General features: G+C 39.9%; 1 protein-coding gene across 1 annotated transcript in view; it reads right to left on the reverse strand.

Moving 5' to 3' along the window:
- The window catches only part of LOC136863441 (proteasome activator complex subunit 4A), a 1,047,550-nt gene that overhangs the window by 102,866 nt on the left and 921,116 nt on the right, over positions 1-23,568 (reverse strand). Inside the window, exon 33 of the mRNA XM_068225934.1 lies at positions 7,867-7,977. Within this exon, the coding sequence (XP_068082035.1) occupies positions 7,867-7,977 (111 nt within the window). The remainder of the gene's footprint in view (positions 1-7,866; positions 7,978-23,568) is intronic.

The following is a 23,568-nucleotide window of genomic DNA, read 5'->3' on the forward strand; positions in this document are numbered from 1 at the left end:
CCAGGACACTTTTCTTTCCTGATATGCTCAGCTTGTTAAAAGCCAAATGTAATTAATGTTATTGGCTTCACGCCCCGCTAACTACTTCTACGATTTTCGGAGACGCCGATGTGCAGGAATTTAGTCCTGCAGGAGTTCTTTTACATGCCAGTAAATCTACCGACACGAGGCTGACGTATTTGAGTACCTTCAACTACCACCGGACTGAACCAGAATCGAACCTGCCAAGTTGGGGTCAGAAGGCCAGCACCTCAACAGTCTGAACCACTCAGCCCGAATTGTGAAAACTAGATGAAGTCATATTTATCTTTATCATGTTTAACGTTTTCCCTCCACAAAGATATTTAATTCCCTTTCATGGGCCCCGGAAGTGGGTAGGCCAGTTGTCCCAACCATAAATATATAATTTTTTTGGAATGATAGATTATAGCCCTATAGTACTATGATCTTTCTTTCTTAATCAGTTTATCCTTCAGGGTTGGTTTTCTCTCGGACTCAGCGAGGGATTTCACCTCTACCACTTCAAGGGCAGTGTCCTGGAACATGAGACTTTGAGTATGGTGATGAAACTGGTGAGGAGGGCCATTACCTCGCCCAGGCGGCCTCACCTGTTATGCTCAACAGGGGGCTTGTTGGAGGATGGGAGGATCGGAAGGGATAGACAAGGAAGAGGGAAGGAAACGGCCATGGCTTTAGGTGCCTGGAGGAGAAGTAGGAAAATACGAAAAACCACTTCGAGGATGGCTGAGGTGGGATTCGAAACCCTTCTACTCAGTTGACCTCCCGAGGCTGAGTAGACCCCGTTCCAGCCCTCGTACTATTTGTTTTCAACTTTCATGGCAGAGCCGGGATTCGAAACCGGGCCTCCGGGAGTGGCACACATTAACCACTACACCACAGAAGCGGACTAGTACTATAATGCTACCTATATGTTTATGTTAGTGCTGAAATCTGATTTCTTACTTTACTAATGCTGAAAGCCCGAAAATGTAATGTTATTCTTTAATAGCGGAATCAGTCTAGAAGGAAATGTTGAAAGTGATGTGATATCTATCCAGGTTCGTTGTTATCCTAATACTATGGGTTACAGTACATTGCACGGATATAAAAGACGCCACTTACAAACTTGCTTGTTATCCGCAAATTTCTGCGGCCACAAAAGTCACATTTTTCAAGAATGATGACATCTACACATGGTAGATTGTCTGACTGAGCTGTTTTGAACCTTTCTTCTGTTATTTCGAAGTTATTCGCAATCATGAATAATAAACAATCGGCTTTTAGCAACGGCTGATGAACAACGGCTGGTAGAGCTCCATGCGGTACTGGATCGTGACGTCACAGTGCGCCGCTTACGTCAGAGGCCGTTTCACTCGCCTTGCGGAAAGGCACTATTAAATATTTTTTTAATGGTAGAAAACAAGGCAACATACCACAATGCAATACGTTTACGTACTATTTCAATGGTGTACTTTTCAAAAAAAATATTTTTGAAAATGATACATGTTCCCAATTCAGGACAGGTGTCTGTTAGAAATCAGTACGAGTCACTGCAGGTAGAACAACGGAGGGAAGATGAGGAACAGCAAACTGTTGCTGAGATGTGTGGAAGTAGGAGGAAGGGAAAAGGTAGGAAAGGGAAATGTAGTGTGGTGGAAAGGAAAAGACAGGTGGAACAGGGTCATGGGAGGGAGAAAAGGGAGGAGGAAGTAGCTTCTGCAGCTATCAGGAAAGATAGGGCTGACCAGGAGGGGAAGTGATCAAATGAGGTGGGTAGGTTTGAGGCTCTGGTCATGGGGGATTATTCCATCGCTAGACATGTGGGGAAAGCGTGTGGAGGAAAGGGAACCAGGCTAGAGTGTTACCCAGGAATTAGGTTGAGGCAGATGTTGAGGAAAGTAGAAGAGAAGGAAGAGGGAAAGGAGAAGGTGGTAGTGTTTCACGTTGGTACTAACAACGTAAGGCAAGCAGGTATAAGTACCAACATAGTTGGGGATGTGTGATATCTGGTAAATGCAGTACGGATGAACTTTAAGGAAGCGGAGATTGTTATCAGTGGAATACTGACTGGAGGGTGATTGGGGATTTAAATGAGACTATGGAGTGGGTATGGGGGAAGCTTGGAGTGAGATTTCTAGATACTAATGGGTGGGTAGGAGACTGGGATCTGCTCCCAAATGGCCTGCACTTAAACCGCAGTGGTACTTATAAGTTAGGAAACTTGTTTAGAAGGGTTATAGGCAGGTACATTCAGGGAAACGGGGTGGCCTAGGGAGCGGTGTTAAGCGAACAGGGAACTGGAAATCAAGTAGGGATGACATAAAAATGTTAGTGCTCAACTGTACAAGCATTGTAAACATAGGAATCAAATTAAGTATTTTAGTAGATATATACTTACCGGACATTGTAATAGGAGTTGAATCATGGCTGAGAAATGATATAATGGATGCAGAAATATTCTCACGGAACTGGAGTGTGTATCGTAGAGATCGAATAGGAATGGTAGGAGAGGGAGTATTCATTCTGGTGAAAGAAGAATTTGTAAGCCACGAAAAAGTTAAGGATGAAAAACATTAAATTCTGGGTGTAAGGCTCTTTATCTAAAGATAATAGGCAACTTGATGTCTTAGGAGTGTACAGACCATTTTTTTTTTTTTTTTTTGCTAGTTGCTTTATGTCGCACCGTCTCAGATAGGTCCTATGGCGACAATGGGACAGGGAAGGGCTAGGAGTAGGAAGGAAGCGGCCGTGGCCTTAATTAAGGTACAGCCCCAGCATTTGCCTGGTGTGAAAATGGGAAACCACGGAAGACCATTTTCAGGGCTGCCGACAGTGGGGTTCGAACAAAATACTGGATACTAGCCACACCTAAGCGACTGCAGCTATCGAGCTCGGTAGTATACAGACAGGGAAAGGGTAGCGCAGACGCTGATTCAGAATTATTTGATAAGATAAAAAGCAATGTTGGAAATTATATGGAAAGGAATGTGATAGTAGCAGCTGATCTCAATTTACCAAATGTCAATTGGGAAGGTAATGTGAATGACAGGAAGCATGAACAACAAATGGCAAATAAGTTTATATGGGAAGGGCAGCTGATTCAGAAAGTGATGGAACCAACTAGAGGGAAGAATATATTGGATGTGGTACTGATAAAACCGGACGAGCTCTATAGAGAAACCGAAGTAACAGATGGTATTAGTGATCACGAAGCTGTTTTTGTCGTAGTTAAAAATAAATGTGAAAGAAAGGAAGGTATTAAAATTAGGACTATTAGGCAGAACCATATGGCTGATAAAACAGGCATGAGGGAGTTTTTAAAAAGTAACTATGATCGCTGGAAAATGGTAAATAAAAATGTAAACAGACTCTGGGATGGGTTCAAAGCAATTGTTGAGGAATGCAGAAACAGGTTTGTACCTTTAAGGGAGGTAAGGAATGGTAAAGACCCACCTTATTATAATTGAGAAGTAAAGAGAGTAAGGAAGGGCAGGTTGGAACGAAATAAGAGTTAGAAATGGTTATGGAAGTAAGGATAAATTGAAGGAACTTACTAGGAAATTGAATCTAGCAAAGAAGTCAGCTAAGGATAACATGATGGCAAGCATAATAGGTGTTCATACAAATTTTAGTGAAAAATGGAAGGGCATGTAAAGGTACGTTAAGGCAGCAACAGGTTCAAAGAAGGACATTCCTGGAATCATTAATGAACAAGGGGAGTGTGTATGCGAGGATCTTCAAAAGGTAGAAGTATTCAGTCAGCAGTATGTAAGGATTGTTGGTTACAAGGATAATATCCAGATAGGGGAGGTGAGTAATACTGAAGGTATTAAAATTTACCTATGATAACAATGACATTTACAATAAGATACAAAGGTTGAAAACTAGAAAAGCGGCTGGAATTTATAAGATTTCTGAGGATAACTAAAGGCAATGGGTTGGGATATATTACCATATCTGAAATACTTATTTGATTATTGTTTGGTTGAAGGAGCTATACCAAATGAATGGAGAGTTGCTATAGTAGCCCCTGTGTACAAAGGAAAGGGTGATAGACATAAAGCTGAAAATTAGAGGCAAGTCAGTTTGACATGCATTGTATATAAGCTTTGGGAAAGCATTCTTTCTGATTATATTAGATATGTTTGCAAAATTAATAACTGGTTTGACAGAAGGCAGTTTGGGTTTAGGAAAGGTTATTCCACTGAAGCTCAGCTTGTAGGATTTCAGGACGATATAGCAGATATCCTGGATTCAGGAGGCCAAATGGACTGTATTGCGATTGACCTATCTAAGGCATTTGACAGGGTAGATCAAGGGAGACTACTGGCAGAAATGAGTGCTATTGGACTAGAAAAAAGAGTGACTGAATGGGTGGCTATATTTCTAGAAAATAGAACTCAGAGAATTAGAGTAGGCAAAGCTTTATCTGACCCTGTAATAATTAAGAGGGGAATTCCTCAAGGCAATATTATTGGGCCTTTATGTTTTCTTATATATATCAATGATATGTGTAAAGAAGTGGAATCAGAGATAAGGCTGTTTGCAGATGATGTTATTCTGTACAGAGTAATAAATAAGTTACAAGATTGTGAGCAGCTGCAGGGGTACCTTGATAGTGTTGTGAGATGGACAGTGGGCAATGGTATGATGATAAACGGGGTTAAACGTCAAGTTGAGAGTTTCACAAATAGGAAAATTCCTCTCAGTTTTAATTACTGCGTTGATGGGGGTGAAAGTTCCTTTTGTGGATCATTGTAAGTACCTAGGTTTTAATATAAGAAAAGACCTTCATTGGGGTAATCACATAAATATGATTGTTAATAAAGGGTACAGATCTCTGCACATGGTTATGAGTGTGTTTATGGGTTGTAGTAAGGATGTAAAGGAGAGGGCATATAAGTCTCTGGTAAGACCCCAACTAGAGTATGGTTCCAGTGTATGGGAGCATCACCAGGATGACTTGATCCATGAACTGGAAAAAATCCAAAGAAAAGCAGCTCAATTTGTTCTGGGTGATTTCCGACAAAAGAGTAGCATTACAAAAATGTTGCAAAGTTTGGGCTGGGAAAACTTGGGAGAAAGGAGACGAGTTGCTTGATTAAGTGGTATGTTCCGAGCTGTCAGTGGAGAGATGGCGTGGGAGGACATCAGTAGATGAATAAGTTTGAGTGGTGTCTTAAAAATAGGATATGCAGTATTCAGGAGGTAGTAGGTTTGAACCCCACTGTCGGCAGCAATGAAAATGGTTTTCCGTGGTTTCCCATTTTCACACCAGGCAAATGCTGGGGCTATACCTTAATTAAGGCCACGGCTGCTTCCTTCCCACTCCTAGCACTTTCCTGTCCCATCGTCACCATAAGACCTATCTGTGTCGGTCAATGTAAAACAACTAGCAAAAAAATAGGATAGATCACAATATGAAGATAAAGTTGGAATTCAAGAGGACAAATTGGGGCAAATATTCATTTATAGGAAGGGGAGTTAGGGATTGGAATAACTTAGCAAGTGAAATGTTCAATAATTTTCCAATTTCTTTGTGATCATTTAAGAAAAGGCTAGGAAAACAACAGATAAGGAATCTGCCACCTGGGCGACTGCCCTAAATGCAGATCAGTAGTGATTGAAAAATTCCTGTGAATGGTGCATTTCTCGATGCCACTTGCACTCTCTAACTCCAGTAGCGTTCCTCGTCTGTCTTCATCCAGGAGCTGCTCGATGACGGCACGTGCCACGTCGGTCCGGATACTGACAGGTCGTCCCCAACATTGCTTATCACTGGTTGACACACGTCCTTGCTGAAACTTTCCTACCCACCGTGCTACTGTACGGTATGGTAGGGCATTATTCCCAAGGGCTTCCACTAATTAACTGTGACATTCCATCGCATTTCTCCCTCAAAGAACGGCTATTTTGATGTAAGCGCGCTGCTCAACACAAGTGACGTCCATCTCGCATGACACTCACCAACTGACTGATTTCACAGCCCTCACTGCACTACTACCAGCTACCACAGAGCCATCTGTAGTTCTGCATACACACTATGCCTGAAGAATTTCCACATGACACTTATATGTTTGTGATCCGTTCACATATCTACAAGAAAAAGATAGTTGCCATGACTTTTGCCCCAATATTTCGCATTAGCATGGAGACAAAGATAGCTTACAAAATGCATATTGTACAAAAAATTCATTCAGTGGCCTGCAACAAGGACGCTTTAAAGAAGTCAAAGATGAAATTGTGAGGTATGTACGTGAAAAACAAAAGGGCAGAATGGCCATATCATGACACAAACTTGTTGACCTTCAAAACCTGAGCCTTTATTATACATCGCTAACCGCTGAAGTCGGTCGAAGATGGCAAGCGAGATGTGCGTCTCATGGCAGCTGGTTGTATGTGATGCTTAGTGATAGCAACAAACATAGCAGTTTTATAAACAGCAGGAATATTTTCCAGATGGATCGTCGTATTGCCGGCAAATTTTCAACGGGTTCTCTGCGATATTATGATGCTAATTTAAAGTTAATGGTTATTAATCTCATGGAAATAAAGAATAATTTTGCAGCTGCAAGAAAATACGGCATAACTAAAAACAATGTTCGGTGTTGGCATGAAGACAAAGGTAGTCTAAAAATGCATATTGTACAAGAGGCATTCATATGAGTTCACAAAGCACTTTTTATGCCTGATGAAATTCTTTTTGAAGGAAAAGGTGGGGGACGTCTTGCAATCAGGGTTGTTTTGGATTCAGAGAAATATGGTAATTACTTTCTCATGTCGTATGTAACATTTTTATCGTGGCATACTTTTGAAATGAATTGTTCCCTGTGCAAAAGATTATACTTGAGCTCCTAAAACAATATTCCATTGCACAAACAGAGGCTGTGAATACATAGTAGGTCATGAAACATCAATTTACGTAGCTGGGACACTGTTCCACTGAGATACTCAGCCAATGTGAGATGGGTTTGTAAGAAGTTTACTTCATAGCAAAACATCACATAGATTAAATTGCACTGAGCTAGACAGATGAGTCTCTTACACATTATCATTATAGATTGTTATGCCTTTCAGCGTTCAGTCTCCAAGCCTCTGTGAATTTACTAAACGTTGTCACAATCCTCTATTTGCAACTAATGCTGTGGCCTCATTTAGCTCTATACCTCTTATCTTTAAATCATTAGAAACTGAGTCTAACCATCGTTGTCTTGGTCTCCCTCTACTTCTCTTACCCTCCATAACAGAGTCCTTGAACAGACAAAGGTACAGAAAGCAACTTTAAAAAAAACTTAAATTGCCTGAATTAACTTATTCTTATAGCATGAATTGTTGATAGAGATAATTTTGTCGCTTTGTAGGGTATGTTTACAGTGAGGTTCTACCAAAATGGAGGTTAGCAGAGGTATATCAACCACCTTGTTATTCAGGGTTTAATGGATTGTGTATCTTCCAGAAAAATATGGGGTAGCAGCTGACTCTCCCAGAATATGAATGCAAGTTATTTTATTTCAGTGGGTTCTACAGCAAAATGCTTCTTCTCTAGGTCCCCTGATCATTCAAGACTTATAAATTTAGAGATGTGCAGCTTTAATTTTTAGTTTTATTTTACGACAACCCTATATGATGGACGAGCAGGATGTCACAATTCAAAAGAAAGAGAAAATAAGAGATATACTAATAACAATTTCTGTAAGTAGATCTTCATATATGAATAGTCGGTAGTTTCATAATGGAAACTAGATTCATTCCCAGTATCCAAACTTCCTTTCTAAACTTTTTTTTAGTAATACTTCCTACAAAATGTCAGAATAAATAACCAAGTTAAATGAGGAAGCTGTAGTCTTGAATGTTTGGTTTACTAACCTGGGTAATCCATGTCTTGTTATCCATTATAATAAACAAGTTGCGGTACACAAAAATCTGAATGAAAGTCAGGCACGACACTCGGGCAGTCCACGAGCCGCAGACAGATACCTGAAGAAAAAGTAAATTATAAAGATGATTTTAAACTGTATTTCAAATGCTAAGTGTAGATGCACTATTAGTTCTGATAGAGATCATACATAAATCACATCATAATACAATATACCATGCAGTAAAATAATAATGGCTAAAAAATATACACATATCTATGTGATTGTACATAATGGAATTTTGTATCAACTGCATTGACTTCAGTGAACCAGTCAAGTCCTATTCCTCAGCCAAAGAATTTTAGAATAAATAGACTAAAATTTGACTAATTATCGCAAACAGTACCGAGCAAATAGCTGCATGGTTTGGGTCATGTAGCTATGAGCTTGCGTAGTGGATTCAAACTCCAATATCGGCAGCCCTGAAGATGGTTTTCTGTGGTTCCCCATTTTCACACAATGAAAATGCTAGGGCTGTACCCTAAATAAGGCCACAACTTCCTTCCCCTCCTAGCCCTTTCCTATTCCATCGTTGCTATAAGACCTATCTGTGTTGGTGCAACATAAAGCAAATAGTAAAAAAGCAAAACAAAAAACAGTACAATAGTTGGACAAAATTATTATACAGTAAAACCTATCTTAAACAAAACCCAGTTGCTTCTTTCTTCTCCCTTTCTGCGTAAAATGGAGAAAGACGTCCATATATTTGATACTTCATTCCCTGTGATGTAGATGTGCAGCAACTGCTAATTTTCACACTTATGTAGCCAAAGTGTTATCATTCTTCACACACACATATCCAAAATGGATAAAACCTAACATTTTAGAAACTCTGGACACATGCTCAATGATAAACTGAAAATGAATATTTAAAAAAAAATATTAAAACTTCAGCAAAAACTGTATATTTCTGAGACAACATAAATCTATAGTTGACACAAAATAGATGTAATAAATTCATACGCCACATAGCTCCTACCCTTAAATGCAATAGTATATTATTTGAAAACAATTGTGTATCGAGTAGTGCAAAAATCATGTCACCATTTCACCACCTGACGATGGAGCGAAATCTTTGAAATGCATATAAGAGTAAGTAAGTTAATAAAACTTGTGACTGGTAACAAGTTTCTTGTTATTTCATTCAAAAAAATATTTCTTGCCTTACTTTTGTAAACATTTACAGGGATATGACATCATGTGGCCTCCAGAGAGGCCTAGTGTGAGACTTTCTAGCTGACACCCATGGGCAACCTGCACATCAGGGTGTGTGTTGGTGGTAGTGGTGATGGGGATAAGGTTCTTAGCACATGGCCTAATCCTGTCAAATGCAGTAACACCAAGGTGTCTGTTCAAGGCTTAATGTCCCCATCTGAAGGTCAAATCACCATCAATAGCATTATATGCCCTTGCTCCATATGAGCACCATGGTGAGGTTCAGAATTGAATCCAGACTCTTGGCACACAATCTAATGATTAGAAATTGTATACCACAACCTCTTTCGCCCCACTGACCAGTAAGACTTGGACCAGCCAACCGCTGTGCCAGACCAAAAAGATCTGATGCCTAAACGATCATGGTCACCAGCAGGCTTAGGGTTTAGAGTAATTTGTAGTGAATATTTCCATTTAAACTCATTGAAAATGCACAAAAGTCCATCCTTTTATTGTCAAAGTGTTAATAAACGTTCACATATTAACTAGGCAAGAAATCCCTATGATAATGTGTTCCTTTTTACTGGTCGCACTTGCACTTGGGGATGATCATGTTCTGCACCAAGAAGGCATTGATTTGACACCTGTTTGTTCCTTTCCAATGCCTGTGTGTCAGGAAGTGTTACAATAATATGCTGATGTCCCAGTGTCTATGTTGTTCAGGAAGCATATTTAAACGATATCATAGAAATTTGACTTATGTTTCATGCATCATCCTTCACACTGGTGCTGCAAAATTGAAGTTCGATGTCATCTACATATCGATGGCTGGAAATGAAAGTGTTACAATTCAAAATCAATTATCTTTCAGGAGAAGAGTTTAAACATTTAGCAGTTTATATCATTGCCTCTCAAAAATACACATGTTACACAATTCTTATGAAAATTGGTGTGTACACTGTGTCAACATTTAATATAATCTGGAAAGTAGTTACAAATCAAAATGACCGTTTTGAATTAAGCAAAGCAGCTAATTTCAGAATATTGAAAACCATTAGAAGTGCATTATGGAATGAATACATTAGATTTTTTGTTGTAACACTTTCAGAGTTTGTAAAGGTCAAAATAAGCTATACACTGATGGTAGAATGGCAAAATGCATTTTTTAAAAGTTTTAACCCTTTCATTCTCAGCCATCGATATATATGAAATAGTCTTTCTGTCCATACTTTTTGAAAATTGATCTGACACTCAGTATTTCCACTGGCTAAGTCAAATAATGGTCTATGATGGATTCAGCTGAACTTTTGTCTGTCTGTCTGTCTGTCTGTCTGTCTGTTATAGCATCATGTTGGAATGGACTGGTGGATTTTTATGAAACTCGATATTTAATAAGGGCGAGTACGACCTTAGCTATAATTCATTGAAACCAGTGCAGTAGGAGGGACTTTAATCGTAAAACTTTATGCATCTCTTTTACAGTTGGTTTTCCAGGAAAACTGCTCATAACAAAATGTATTTCTATTATTACTTACACAGCCCCCAAGAGCTGATAAGCAGAGTTGCTATGGATATCAACCTGGCAACATTTGAAGTGTTTATACATCCACCAGTAGTACACATTTTTAATATTAACCTGATACAGTATAGTACGTGAACCTTTTCTTGATCCCAAGTTCCCATTCAACACTAGGGAGCTCAGGGATCAAGAAAAGGTTCGCGTACTATACCGTACTTGATATTTTACAATTTGTTATACGTCGCAACGACACAGATAGATCTTATGGCGATGGTGGGATAAGAAGGGCCTAGGACTGGGGAGGAAGCGACCGTGGCCTTAATTAAGTTACAGACCCAGCATATGCCTGGTGTGAAAATGGGAGACCACGGAGAACCATCTTCAGGGCTGCCGACGGTGGGGCTCGAACCCACTATATCCCGGATGCAAGTTCACAACTGCGCGCCCCTAATCGCATGGCCAACTCACCTGGTAGTACTTGATTTGGAAGAGAAAGAATAAAGATGAAATTGCAAAAGGGCCATCTCTTACACTTAACCACATAATTACAACATAATGAAGAAATATTATCATCGAATTAGATACGTAAACAAGATCATACATAATTTAGTGAAAAATGGAAGGGTATATATAGGTTCTGGGTGATTTCTGAAGAAAATGGTAGCATTACAAAAATGTTGCAAAGTTTGGGCTGGGAAGACCTGAGAGAAGGAAGACGAGCTGCTCGACTAAGTGGTATGTTCCAAGCTGTCAGCAGAGAGATGATGTGGAATGACATTCGTGGACAAATAAGTTTGAGCGGTGTTTTTAAAAGTTGGAATTCAAGAGGACAAATTGGGGCAAATATTCGTTTATAGGAAGGGGAGTTAGGGATTGGAATAACTTACCAAGGAAGATACTCAATAAATTTCCAATTTCTTTGCAACCATTTAAGAAAAGGCTAGGAAAAGAACAGGTAGGGAATCTGCCACCTGGGCGACTGCCTTAAATGCAGATCAGTAGTGACTGATTGACCGATAATGTCTAAGTGACTGTCCCGTCAACAACGGGTATCAATCAATCAATCAATCAATCAATCAATCAATCAATCAATCAATCAATCAATCAATACTGATCTGCATTTAGGGCAGTCGCCCAGGTGGCAGATTCCCTACCTGTTGTTTTCCTAGACTTTTCTTAAATAATTTCAAAGAAATTAGAAATTTATTAAACATCTCCCTTGATAAGTTATTCCAATCCCTAACTCCCCTTCCTATAAATGAATATTTGTCCCAATTTGTCCTCTTGAATTCCAACTTTATCTTCATATTGAGATCTTTCCTACTTTTAAAGACGCCACTCAAACTTATTCGTCTAGTAATGTCATTCCACGCCATCTCTCTGCTGACAGCTTGGAACATAGCACTTATGATACAGATGTTGATTCCCATAGGGAATCTGAAATATTTGTCCTGAATGAGTAAATTTATAATACCAATATAAATGGTCTGTTATTGGACAGCTAGTTAGCTGGAAAATGTATAATGTCCAATAACGGATGATTTATATTGGTATTATAAATTTACAAATTTACTCATTCGGGACAAACATTACAGATTCCCTGTGGGAATCAACATCTATATCATCTGATAGCCAAGCAGGCATCAATTTTTGGTAAAGGGACACGAGTCTCTCATAGTGCATTGCCACTGCCGGTGGCTCCAAGTAGCCTACGCAGAGGCCTCCAAGGTATGCACTAGCCACGTCTTGGTAGGTGTACTAGGTACCAACTGATGAGCCCAACCTAGCACACGAAGGCAAAACACTGGCAACCAGGAATGAGTTAGCTGGAATATTTATAAATTCCAATAATGGACCATTTATATTGGTATTACTTATCACTTAATCGAGCAGCTCGCCTTTTTTCTCTCAGTTCTTCCCAGCCCAAACTTTGCAAAATTTTTGTAATGCTACTCTTTTGTCGGAAATCACCCAGAACAAACTGAGCTGCTTTTCTTCGGAGTTTTTTCAGTTCTTGAATCAAGTAATCCTGGTGAGGGTCCCATATACTGGAACCATACTCTAGCTGGGGTCTTACCAGAGACTTATATGCCCTCTCCTTTACATCATTACCGTACTACAACCCCTAAACACCCTCATAACCATGTGCAGAGATCTGTACCCTTTATTTACAATCCCATTTATGTGATTACCCCAATGAAGATCTTTCTTTATATTAACACATAAGTACTTACAATGATCCCCAAAAGGAACTTTCACCCCATCAACACAGTAATTAAAACTGAGAGGACTTTTCCTATTTGTGAAACTCACAAACTGATTTTTAACCCCGTTTATCAACATACCATTGCCTGCTGTCCATCTCACAACATTTTCGAGGTCACGTTGCAGCTGCTCACAATCTTGTAACTTATTTATTACTCTATAGAGAATAACATCATCCGCAAAAAGCCTTACCACCGATTCCACTCCTTTACTCATATAATTATATATATATAAGAAAACATAAAGGTCCAATAATACTGCCTTGAGGAATTCCCCTCTTAATTATTACAGGGTCAGATAAAGCTTCGCCTACTCTAATTCTCCAAGATCTATCTTCTAGAAATAAATAGCAACCCATTCAGTCACTCTTTTGTCTAGTCCAATTGCACTCATTTTTAGCAGTAGTCTCCCATGATCCACTGTATCAAATGCTTTAGACAGGTCAATCATAAAAGTGCAGGTTGTACATTTAAGGGTTATTACAGAAGGGCCTGGGAACAATATACATAGCAAAGAACTCTTTTGTAATATATTGTATGTAGTTTTCAATTTAGACAATATTTACTATATTAAAACAATAGCATATGGATGATAGTTTGAGAGAGTCTACAATCCAGGCTCCTGTCCCAATGATGAACAAATTTCTTAGTAACCTCTACAATGAAAGCCACCAGTTGCTGGTTGAACCACTATTCCACTGCTTGAATGCTGGTCAAACGTTTACTTTCCAGAGCTTTCTTCAACAGAATAAAGGCATGACTGTCACAAGAGGAGAGATCTTAGTAGTAAGATTAGCGACCCATACAACCCCAATGAAAACAGTTCCGACTGTCCACTGTAGTATTGGTAGCATGTTGATGTGCGTTCCTGTGGAGCACCATGACGGTTTTCTCAGTCGAAGTACCTTCTTTGGGCAAGAACTGAACCATGCCATGCTGTACTTGTTTGGGCGTAACCATTAAACACAAATGTTGCTTCAACTTTTTCCTCTACTTAATAATGATGTTATTTGCTTTACATCCCACTAACTTCTTTAGCGGTTTTCAGAGACGCTGAGGTGCCGGAATTTAGTCCTGCAGGAGTTATATTATGTACCAGTAAATCTACTGACACGAGGCTGACGTATTTCAGTACCTTCAAATACCACCAGACTGAGCCAGGATTGAACCTACCAAGTTGGGGTCGGAAGGCCTGCGCCTCAAACGCCTGAGCCACTCAGCCCGGTTTTCCCTCTACTTAGCAGATGTCTGTCTTGGATTGACCATGTTCTGGCCTGTTACTACAAACACCACATCACGCAGTACGGCCACCTCTTGACTGTCCCATTACTTCAACAGAACAACCCCTGCAGAAAAGAATGCCCTTTTTTTCAAGAAGGAATTTCCAGCATATAATTACATATTAAGTGCAAGAATTCCGAAGATTTTACCATCTCTTCTGTCTCTGCATAATTTGCAAGCTTAGCAAATCATTTCCCCACTATCCTCTTTATTTACTGTCCAATTATGGCACAGAGTCGTCACTGAATATAACTACTCCTCGGGTCAGATCCTTGACATGGTGAATATGAAGGAAATTTTACATTAGTTCTGTATGCCATAGTTATGTGCGCTCCAGATAGAAACCACTACAGTTCAATTAATAACTTATAGGGCTTCTAATGGAACAGCAAATTTTCCAACTTCTTTGAAATGATAAACAACTAATAGGGAATCTCCACCTGGGTGATTGCCCTAAATGCAGATCAATGGTGACTGGTTAAAACCTGCCTACTGCCCTAGTCTTGTGCTAAAGACATACTAGAAGCCCAGGCCTTAACTTAAGACTTGGAACTTTCTTCAGTAGGGTTGCTTAAATGACAGTGCCTGGCTAATGCACCAGAAGTGGAGAGGATCTTGTCAACATTTACATCTAAACCCAATGGTATGACCGCCCTGATGGGCACTGGCCAACCAAGCGTGATCGCTGCTCAGCCTGAAGGCCTGCAGATTACAAGGTGATGTGTGGACAGGATAACAAATGCTCTTGGCCATTGTTGACCTTTTACACCTGAACTGCTATCTCACCAATCAACAGCACCTCATTTGTTTACATGTAGGCTGAATGGACCTAATACAACTCCCAGATCCAGATAAAACTCCCTGAGCTGCCCTGGAATCAAATCTGGGGCCTATGCAGCTGTACACCCTGTAATAACATAGACCCACTGATGACCAAACATGTCCCTACCACTTACAATTTTATTCTGTTAGAGACTCGGTAAATTCCAAGAATTTTCTCAGTTATCCTCACTATTACCAATGATCACTAGCATCACAATCTTATGTGTCATTTAATGTCCTTGCGTAGGCAAGTACCCTTACTCCGTTTCTATGCAGCCCAATTTAATGTACGTAAGATATACTTAAACCCACTGGAGATGATGAATCAAAAGAGGTCACTGACCCATTGCCCAACCCTGGAGATTCCTGGAAATGGGTGACAGAAAAAAGAATCCTTTAGATTGGCAGTTCCCTCAAAATGTAACTATCGGCGTTTCAGAAGCACTCGAGTTATAGCACCAGGCCCATGAAGTAAACTTCAATAGCTTACAGTAAAGGAAAAAATATTTAGATAAGATGCACATGAAGAGATTCAGCTTTAGATGTCTGATACAGACTTAAATTCCTTTTATGGGAATAAATTGCCATTCTATAACAATTTAATATTTTGTATCAGATTTGACTAATACTGCAAATTCAATATGTGCATATAATTTTCCTGCAAGTCTCAATCACAGCAGAACAGAGACAGCAAACATGATCCGGATATGGAAGATTCCTGTCGTACCAATTTATATTTTCTTTAGAAAAAATTTCATCATCCCATTCAGAAGCTCTAATCTTGACGTGAGTAATAAATAATACAAAATGGTATCATTGAATCAGCTGCAAAGACAATTGTTACACTGATTATACCAGTAGTTTAACCCTTTTGGTGCCAAAAAATACCATACTACTTAGGAAACACACATACTTCTTGACTCAACTAATATTAGATATCCACACATTGTTCTAAACAACTATACAGTAATCATAGGAGTGTGAAGAGAGGAGGTAAAGAGACATATTGGTCATCAGTTCAGTCCCTTAAAGGTGTACATTCTAACAGCCTGTGTTATTGTGTTTGTACTGATGTGAAACTGCAATTATTTTGGTCTACATTTGAGAAGAGCCCCACAACTTGAAACAAAGTACATTACTAGCATTTACATCAACTGCAAAATACAAAATAAAATAAAAAATCATTTGAAAGGGCTACCAAAAGTTGACATAAACCAAAATTGAGCCTCCTGGTTTTGGTTCCCATATTTCCCAGTGGTACACATGGTCATGAAGACACAAAGTCTGATATTAGCAAGAGAGAGAGTATACAAGTATTTCTTCACATTACACAGCTACAATGGAAAACAAGTCAGTATATTATAAGTATTGGGCAAAACAATAGCAAAAGCAAAATAGTTCCCTTTCAATTGTAAAAATTGTATTCTTTTCTCAGATTTTGTTCAAAATTGCAATATTTCTCAGTGGCTTCTTATTATTCCTTGTGTTTGGCATTGTTCAAAAACTTCTGTAATCTATAATTATGGTTGAGTTTGCTTCTTCCGGAATGGTGTCTTTAACTACAATTTAATACAATGTTAACTTTATTGCATAACTGCTTATTTATACTTAATGTATCTGGTCTCTCTTCTTAGGTGGGAATATTAATGTCTGATAGGCTTCACCCCTCTATTTCCCTTTTCTGTCTTTACAGGATATGATATGTCAAGCCTACTCATGCAATTGTTATTATTTGCTATGGAATTCTGATGGTTACCTATCTCTCATGGATTGCGATTACCTATTACCACTGTAGTTGAGTGTTTAGAAATTCTAACCCATTTACAAGTAATGTTTTATTGAAACATCAATTTTTTATGTACATCGCCCTCTCTTAAGATTCACGGACTCACCCCCTATCAGCACACCTCTGTCCGACTCGGCTGAATGGTCAGCGTACTGGCCTTTGGATCAGAGGGTCCCAGGTTCGATTCCCGTCCGGGTCGGGGATTTTAACCTTCATTGGTTAATTCCAATGGCCCGAGGGCTGGGTGTTTGTGCTGTCCCCAACATCCCTGCAACTCATACACCACACATAACACTATCCTCCACCACAATAACACGCAGTTACCTACACATGGCAGATGCCGCCCACCCTCATCGGAGGGTCTGCCTTACAAGGGCTGCACTCGGCTAGAAATAGCCACACGAAATAATAATAATAATAATAATAATAATAATAATAATAATAATAATAATAATAATAATAATACTAATAAGCACACCTCTGCTCTTATCACACAAAGCCTAAGGACAGGTGATTCAGTTCCTTGACCCCCTTCGCATGATGCATGGTAGCCAACATAAATGATGTGTTCCAGTGTAATGTATAATGCTACAGCTTTTGCTTACAGATCACTAACTTGACACTGCCACACTCCATATTTCAATTATCTCGCCTAAGTCTGTTATATATTATCATTCGTATAGGTCATTCAAAATTATATTGTAGTATGTGTGATAGTACATATATTACACCCTCGCACTGTATTTAGAAGTGAGAGATAATATTGTCAGTATTCGATTTCAACTTTTATTATAATTTGGATCCACCTTACTCAATACATTTATTATTATTATTATTATTATTATTATTATTATTATTATTATTATTATTATTATTATTATTATTATCGTCAGTATTTCAGTTGTATATTTTGTCATTCATATTTTAAGCTGGGAGGTCTCCATATGTGGTATGAGTAATTTGTTTTGTACAACGACTAGGAAAATCATTGCTATCATAACTCAGGAAATTTGTAGGACATGTGTATATCCCAAAGTCTGATGAGGTGGACTTGTTATTGTAGTCGAAAAGTTCTGAGGACTCTTGTGAAACACCGTAGTGTCCATTGATGGGGTTATTGTCTTGGGGCCAGGAAGAAATTCAGGTCGTGGTCTTGACTAGATGATCTACTCATGATTGGCTGGCCAGGATGAATCCAGACAGATCATGTGAGAGGAAGGGGAAGGCTGATGTCTATTTAGGCATGTGAGGATACAGCGAGGGACGAGATGAGGACAAGTTCGACTGCGCTAGCGAGAGGACATACGTGCCTATCGCTCCGCTGTCCCTCTCTTCTCACCAAGACCTTCAAGACTTCGAGAGACTACACTACCTGCCCCAACCGGTTACTGCTTCTCGGTACCTAGAGTTAGTTAGGAAACTATGTGGTCCAGAGACCCGCTTAACAATGGATAATCCCGCGCCCACTAGCTCGATTTAGATGTCCACACACATACACACACGGGACCAAGCTCATTCTTTCAAAAAGAGCAATTTTTCGAAAGAGCAATTTGTCAATGACCCTGGTGCCATACAGACATACGTCGATCATCGAGAACTGACGGCAAGTGAGGGGAAGCCGTTATTACGGCACCCCGACCACTCAGAGGCCGCCAACTCACCAGCGGAGGGTAAAGTGCAGTTCTCACTGCACCGTCCCTCGCCAACCACTCTCAGGAAGGCAGGACAGTGCATAGCATGTTGCGACCGGCCCTCGTTCCGGTCAATGACCTGGCCGAGCAAGAGCTGGGGGTGACTCACCATCTCACGTGCTCCGTGACCAGTGAACGGAACCCGCCGGAGGGGCAGCGAACAGACTTCACCCGTGACTCACAGCTGCTAAACCTGACGGGGGAAGTTTACCTTACGAGGCACTCGCTACGAAACTATGCGTGCCCCACCACCACGACATCTCCTATTACCACCCTGTCAGCAGTTGCCAGGTCGCATATACCAGTGCAGCCGCTCCCCACTGGGCCAGGCAGTTGTACAGCTGACCCCCGGAATAAGAGCTGGTGGAGCCTGGAAAGCGAAATGCAATGCGTGACGCTGTGTGCGGGCGAACGAGAACCAGGGCTAAACCCCGAAGTACCAGAACCTGCACACGGGAAGGAACAGTCACATGGCTCTGCTGAGCCAGCGACTGAGGAGAAACACGAATGGGTGGCTACCTCTCCCCCCAACACAAACCGAACCCTCAAACCCGACCCAGTGGTCAGCCAGCTGGACGCCGGGAGAGCGGGACCCAGTTCCGCCAACCCGAGCGCAGAGGCAACAGCGCATAAGGGAAGGAACGAGAAGAAGAAACGGACTCGGCGGATGGCACCAAATAAAGTCCAACCCCACCTGTGCGAGCGAGCAACTCGGACTCAGACTCAAACGAGGCCAGACTGGTGATGGACCTATCAGGTGCCTCCCAGGAGGCCGAGTCCAAAAGCTCTGAGGGAGAGGAACTCCACGAGCACGGGGTGACCGAACCCGTGGTCCCAGCCACCCAGCCGGGAAACCAGGGTGACGGCTTCAGGGAGGCTAAAGGGAGGAAGAGGGGGAAGGGGAAAGGCAAAGTAGCTCAGCCCCTGAGCCGCAAGGTCCAGAAAGGCGGGACACGCGAGCCAAGTACCCGAGCCGATAGCAGCACTGAAACATCTATCGGCTCAACCCAGCCACAGCATACTACACACAAGAGGCAGACTCGTCAGAGCCCACCTCAATCAACAAAACCAATCACCCGTAAGGGGTCAACCCCCCCCCACCCCCCCTTAAGGTATACACCAAAGACGCCAAGACACTTAAAATTCGTTAGATTTTCCATCAACATGTCTGGTCCCCATGAAGTCCTTGCACCTGGGTACTTGCACAAGAAGGAATTGATTTATGAGCTTCTAATTAGGAAGGTCCAATCTGGAGGCATGGTTGTGGCAGATATTACCTATCTGTGTCGGTGCGACGTAAAGCCACTAGCAAAAAAAAATTATTGCTAATTAAATACTGAAACTCATAAAGCAATATACAGAAACAGAGGTAAAATTATAATAATGAGTAACCGTGCGTACCGAGAACGAAAATATAATAATTTTAATAGGGGTCAAAATGATCGCATCGGCGGTTCTAAGTATATAATATATTCCGGCGGTTCTAGTGTTAAAAAACACAATTTGTTTGTGTGTCGGCATGCATTGTATATTTGTAAGGAATTTAATTTTACTATATTTGTAATATATTTTTGATTCTCAAGATGGACTTTGTCAAGCTAAAAGAAAATTCTGAGTCATGTAAAAATTTGGATCACTTGATACTTTTTGCTATTTTTTCATATTTTCTCGTTTATTTTAATAAACAGATTTTCCTCCAAAACTGACATGTTTCGCCTTGCTATTTTTTATAGCTTTTAGTTAACCCCACTGTGTTCATATTAGTTATGTGTTCCCCATCAAAATCCAGGGTGTATGTATTTTTTAGGACATTTTTAAAAAATCATAGTTTGAACTGAGCACCCCTGGGAGCGGCTCACTAGTCTGAGGCAAATTACCTTGATGGTAGAAACGAGGACAGCATGTTCTGTGAGTTCACATACCCTGACAGGCTGAACCAGATCTCATCTGAAGAAATGAAAAACTGAGGATCCAAAAGTTCTGACTCCACTTCACTCAGAAACCACCGGCAGAACGCAACACATGAAGGTTCATCTGGATGCTTTAATGCACACACAACAGTAGATTTGTAAGGATACAGACGGAGGTCCTTCCTGATAACGTTCTGACACGATGAACTCTTAATTCCCACTTGCGCAGATAAACAGTGTTGAGATTTCGTCCGACTTTTTCCAGAATTTCCTTCACTTGTGCAATGTTTTCTGGTGTTTTCTTTTGGGATAATTATGGCTTTTATTCACTACCGAGACCATTTCATGCCATTTTGCCACTAAGTTTTGCATTGCAGACTTTGCTGGGGGTTCTGCCAAAACACTTCCAGTCTTACGATCTTGTGCAAACAGCTCCACAGAGGTTTTCCATGAATCCTGCTTTACATAACACTCAACAATGAACATGAGCTGTTTTATTGTGAGCACCACTTTGTATTCAACTGGTCACTAAATAAGTCTGCTTCTCTCACTCACATGTAATGACAGAGGACAGAGCATGTGGGAGATGACACGTGCAGACATGTGACAGCAACCGATTTGTGCATCGAAATCATGGTTTCCAGTGTTTGGAATCTTTGTCTGCTGTGTGATATTTGAGGGGCATGACAATTTTTCTTTATTTTTACTGATTGTGATGTTGAAAATATTGATCTTTCAGGTTACTTTTGGTTCCACTGTGAACTAGACGGAACTGATTGAACAATGAATATGTACTGTTTAAAGTTGAGAATACAGGCCAAACATGTCATACATTACTTGTAATAAATATCTAGCTTTTCAATTCCTTGAACAAAAACACTTACAAAATAGCTAACGTATTCAAGAATCAAGGTTTTAAAATGGCATTCAGAACAAACAACAAATTACAAATACAAATAGTAAATATAATGCAGATTTAAAAAAATGACATTTTTTCATATCAGGAATATGTGAACCGAAATGTCAAGAACCATATTGTAACAACATTTATATCAACCAACTGAAACACAACTTCCCCACCAGGTACACAGAACACAAAATGCAATTAAGGTGGTACAGACACTCATTCTGTGACCACACATGTAACACCCAGCACTTTACACAGATCTTAAAATATTACGCAATGAAAATAATAGAAAATTCGTAAATATAAAAGGACACAGTGCAAAAGAAGCCAACCAGAATTAAAAACATACACACACCTAAATGTTTCCACATTCTTTACTCCACTAAATTAAATCACATATCAGAAATGAAAAACAATTCAAATTCCATTAAATAATGGTATAGGTTTTTGTTGACAAGTAGTTGCTGTATGAGGTAAAGGGAGTGGGGAGACGGACGGACGGACGGACAGACAGACAGACAGACAGACAGACAGACAGACAGACAGACAGACAGACAGACAGACAGACAGACAGACAGACAGACAGACAGACAGACAAAGAGAATGGAATAAGGAGTAGTTATCTAATATTAAGGCTGCTTGCTTCCCAACTTTGGAATCTTTTAAGCGTGAGCGGGAAGGAAATGCTCAAGATTTCAACTGTGAAACAACCATCAAATGCGGTTTGATGAAGCCATGTGTGAATGAGGACAGGAAGATCCATGTTCCTACTGTGTTCATGTTGGCGGTTTCGATCCCAGTTCAGTCTGGTGGTATTTGAAAGTGTACAAATACCTCAACCTCATGTTGGTAGCATTACTTGCATGTTTAAGAACTTCTGCAAAAACCCTGGCATCTCAAAAAAAAAAAAAAAAAAAAATATATATATATATATATATATATATATATATATACACGTTAGTGCTTCAACTGGGTGACTGACTAGATGGAAACTCAAACTTAAAGCACAAAAATGTGTCAATATGTCGATATGCCTAAATGAACATGAAGTAAACGGCACTCCACCGTAGATCAATTAAAAGATGTTCAATGAGGTCTCTCGGAATTGTTTGGATTTACTGAAATTTGTGATTTAAAAGTTCTCTTTACTTTTGATCTTCCTACCATCGATTTCTGCACCCCCATTTGGTCTACAGCTGTCTCCACAAATGTTAATAAAATTAACTGCATAGTCTCAATCTTATCATAAGTTATTAGTTTCATTACAGGCTATGAATCTCATTGCTGAATCCGTATTGACAGTTGAACTTCATATAAAATTGTACAAAACTATTTTAATCCTCCTAGTCAATACTATATATTTTTATGTCCAATTAAGATGAAAGTTCGCATATAAATAGACATGTTTTGACCCGGCTTTGGGTCATTCTCAGTAAGACATATATGATGCATTAAAAACATAGGAAACACACAAAATGAAATGTTAGTTAAAAAGTTTTTAAAAAGCATGACGAAAGTTAAAAAAACTGAAATATTGATCGTTAAAATAGTCTTGAGCTGGAAGTCTTTCTGTTTCAAAGCTTTTTGTTGTCCTTTGATGTGGTTCAATTGGTATCTGTATACTGTTGGCTCAGTTTTTGTGTTCCGACCTGGACTGATATACATAAGCATTATTGAAGTTGAAACGCCAGATTTTAGTGTTACGTGGCCCGCTTGTATCACCCGTGTTCTCTGATTATGGAGTCCAGCTCTTGCTCCCGCAATCACTGTATATAAAAGTAATAACATACGAACTATTGTTTCAGGCTCATTCTATGAGAGGATCGTTCATCTTTAGTTGTAACCTGGTCCAGATTAATGGGATGCTAAGGTGACCAGCAATCATCACAAATCCAGTGGACATGAAGAGGAGACGAAAAGCCATGTGCAACATGGACCCTGGCTTCGAAGTCAGTAACTTAAAAAGTCCAAACATGTATGCTGCCTCTTGCGCCTCGACTGCGGGAGCAAGTCAGTCGAGAGCTTCATTAATGCTTATGTATTGTGCTGTTTTCCCATGGTGTAGATTAGTAAGAACCATGATTGAAACAGTAAGAATGCAGGCGTGAGGATTTGAACAGTGCCAAGTTCTTCAAACATGGTGCCGGACTAGTCTAACAGAGTTATATGTAACAAAATCAATACATATATGACAATTGAGAAACCGCCACAGTGAGATATGGCCTATTGTGACATTATAATAATCTAATTATGTGTATATTAGTTATTACTATTAATTTGTGTATTCTGTGTGTTGTAACTAACTTATTATACCAGA

This window comes from Anabrus simplex, chromosome 2 (assembly GCF_040414725.1).
Source record: "Anabrus simplex isolate iqAnaSimp1 chromosome 2, ASM4041472v1, whole genome shotgun sequence".
NCBI lineage: Eukaryota > Metazoa > Arthropoda > Insecta > Orthoptera > Tettigoniidae > Anabrus > Anabrus simplex.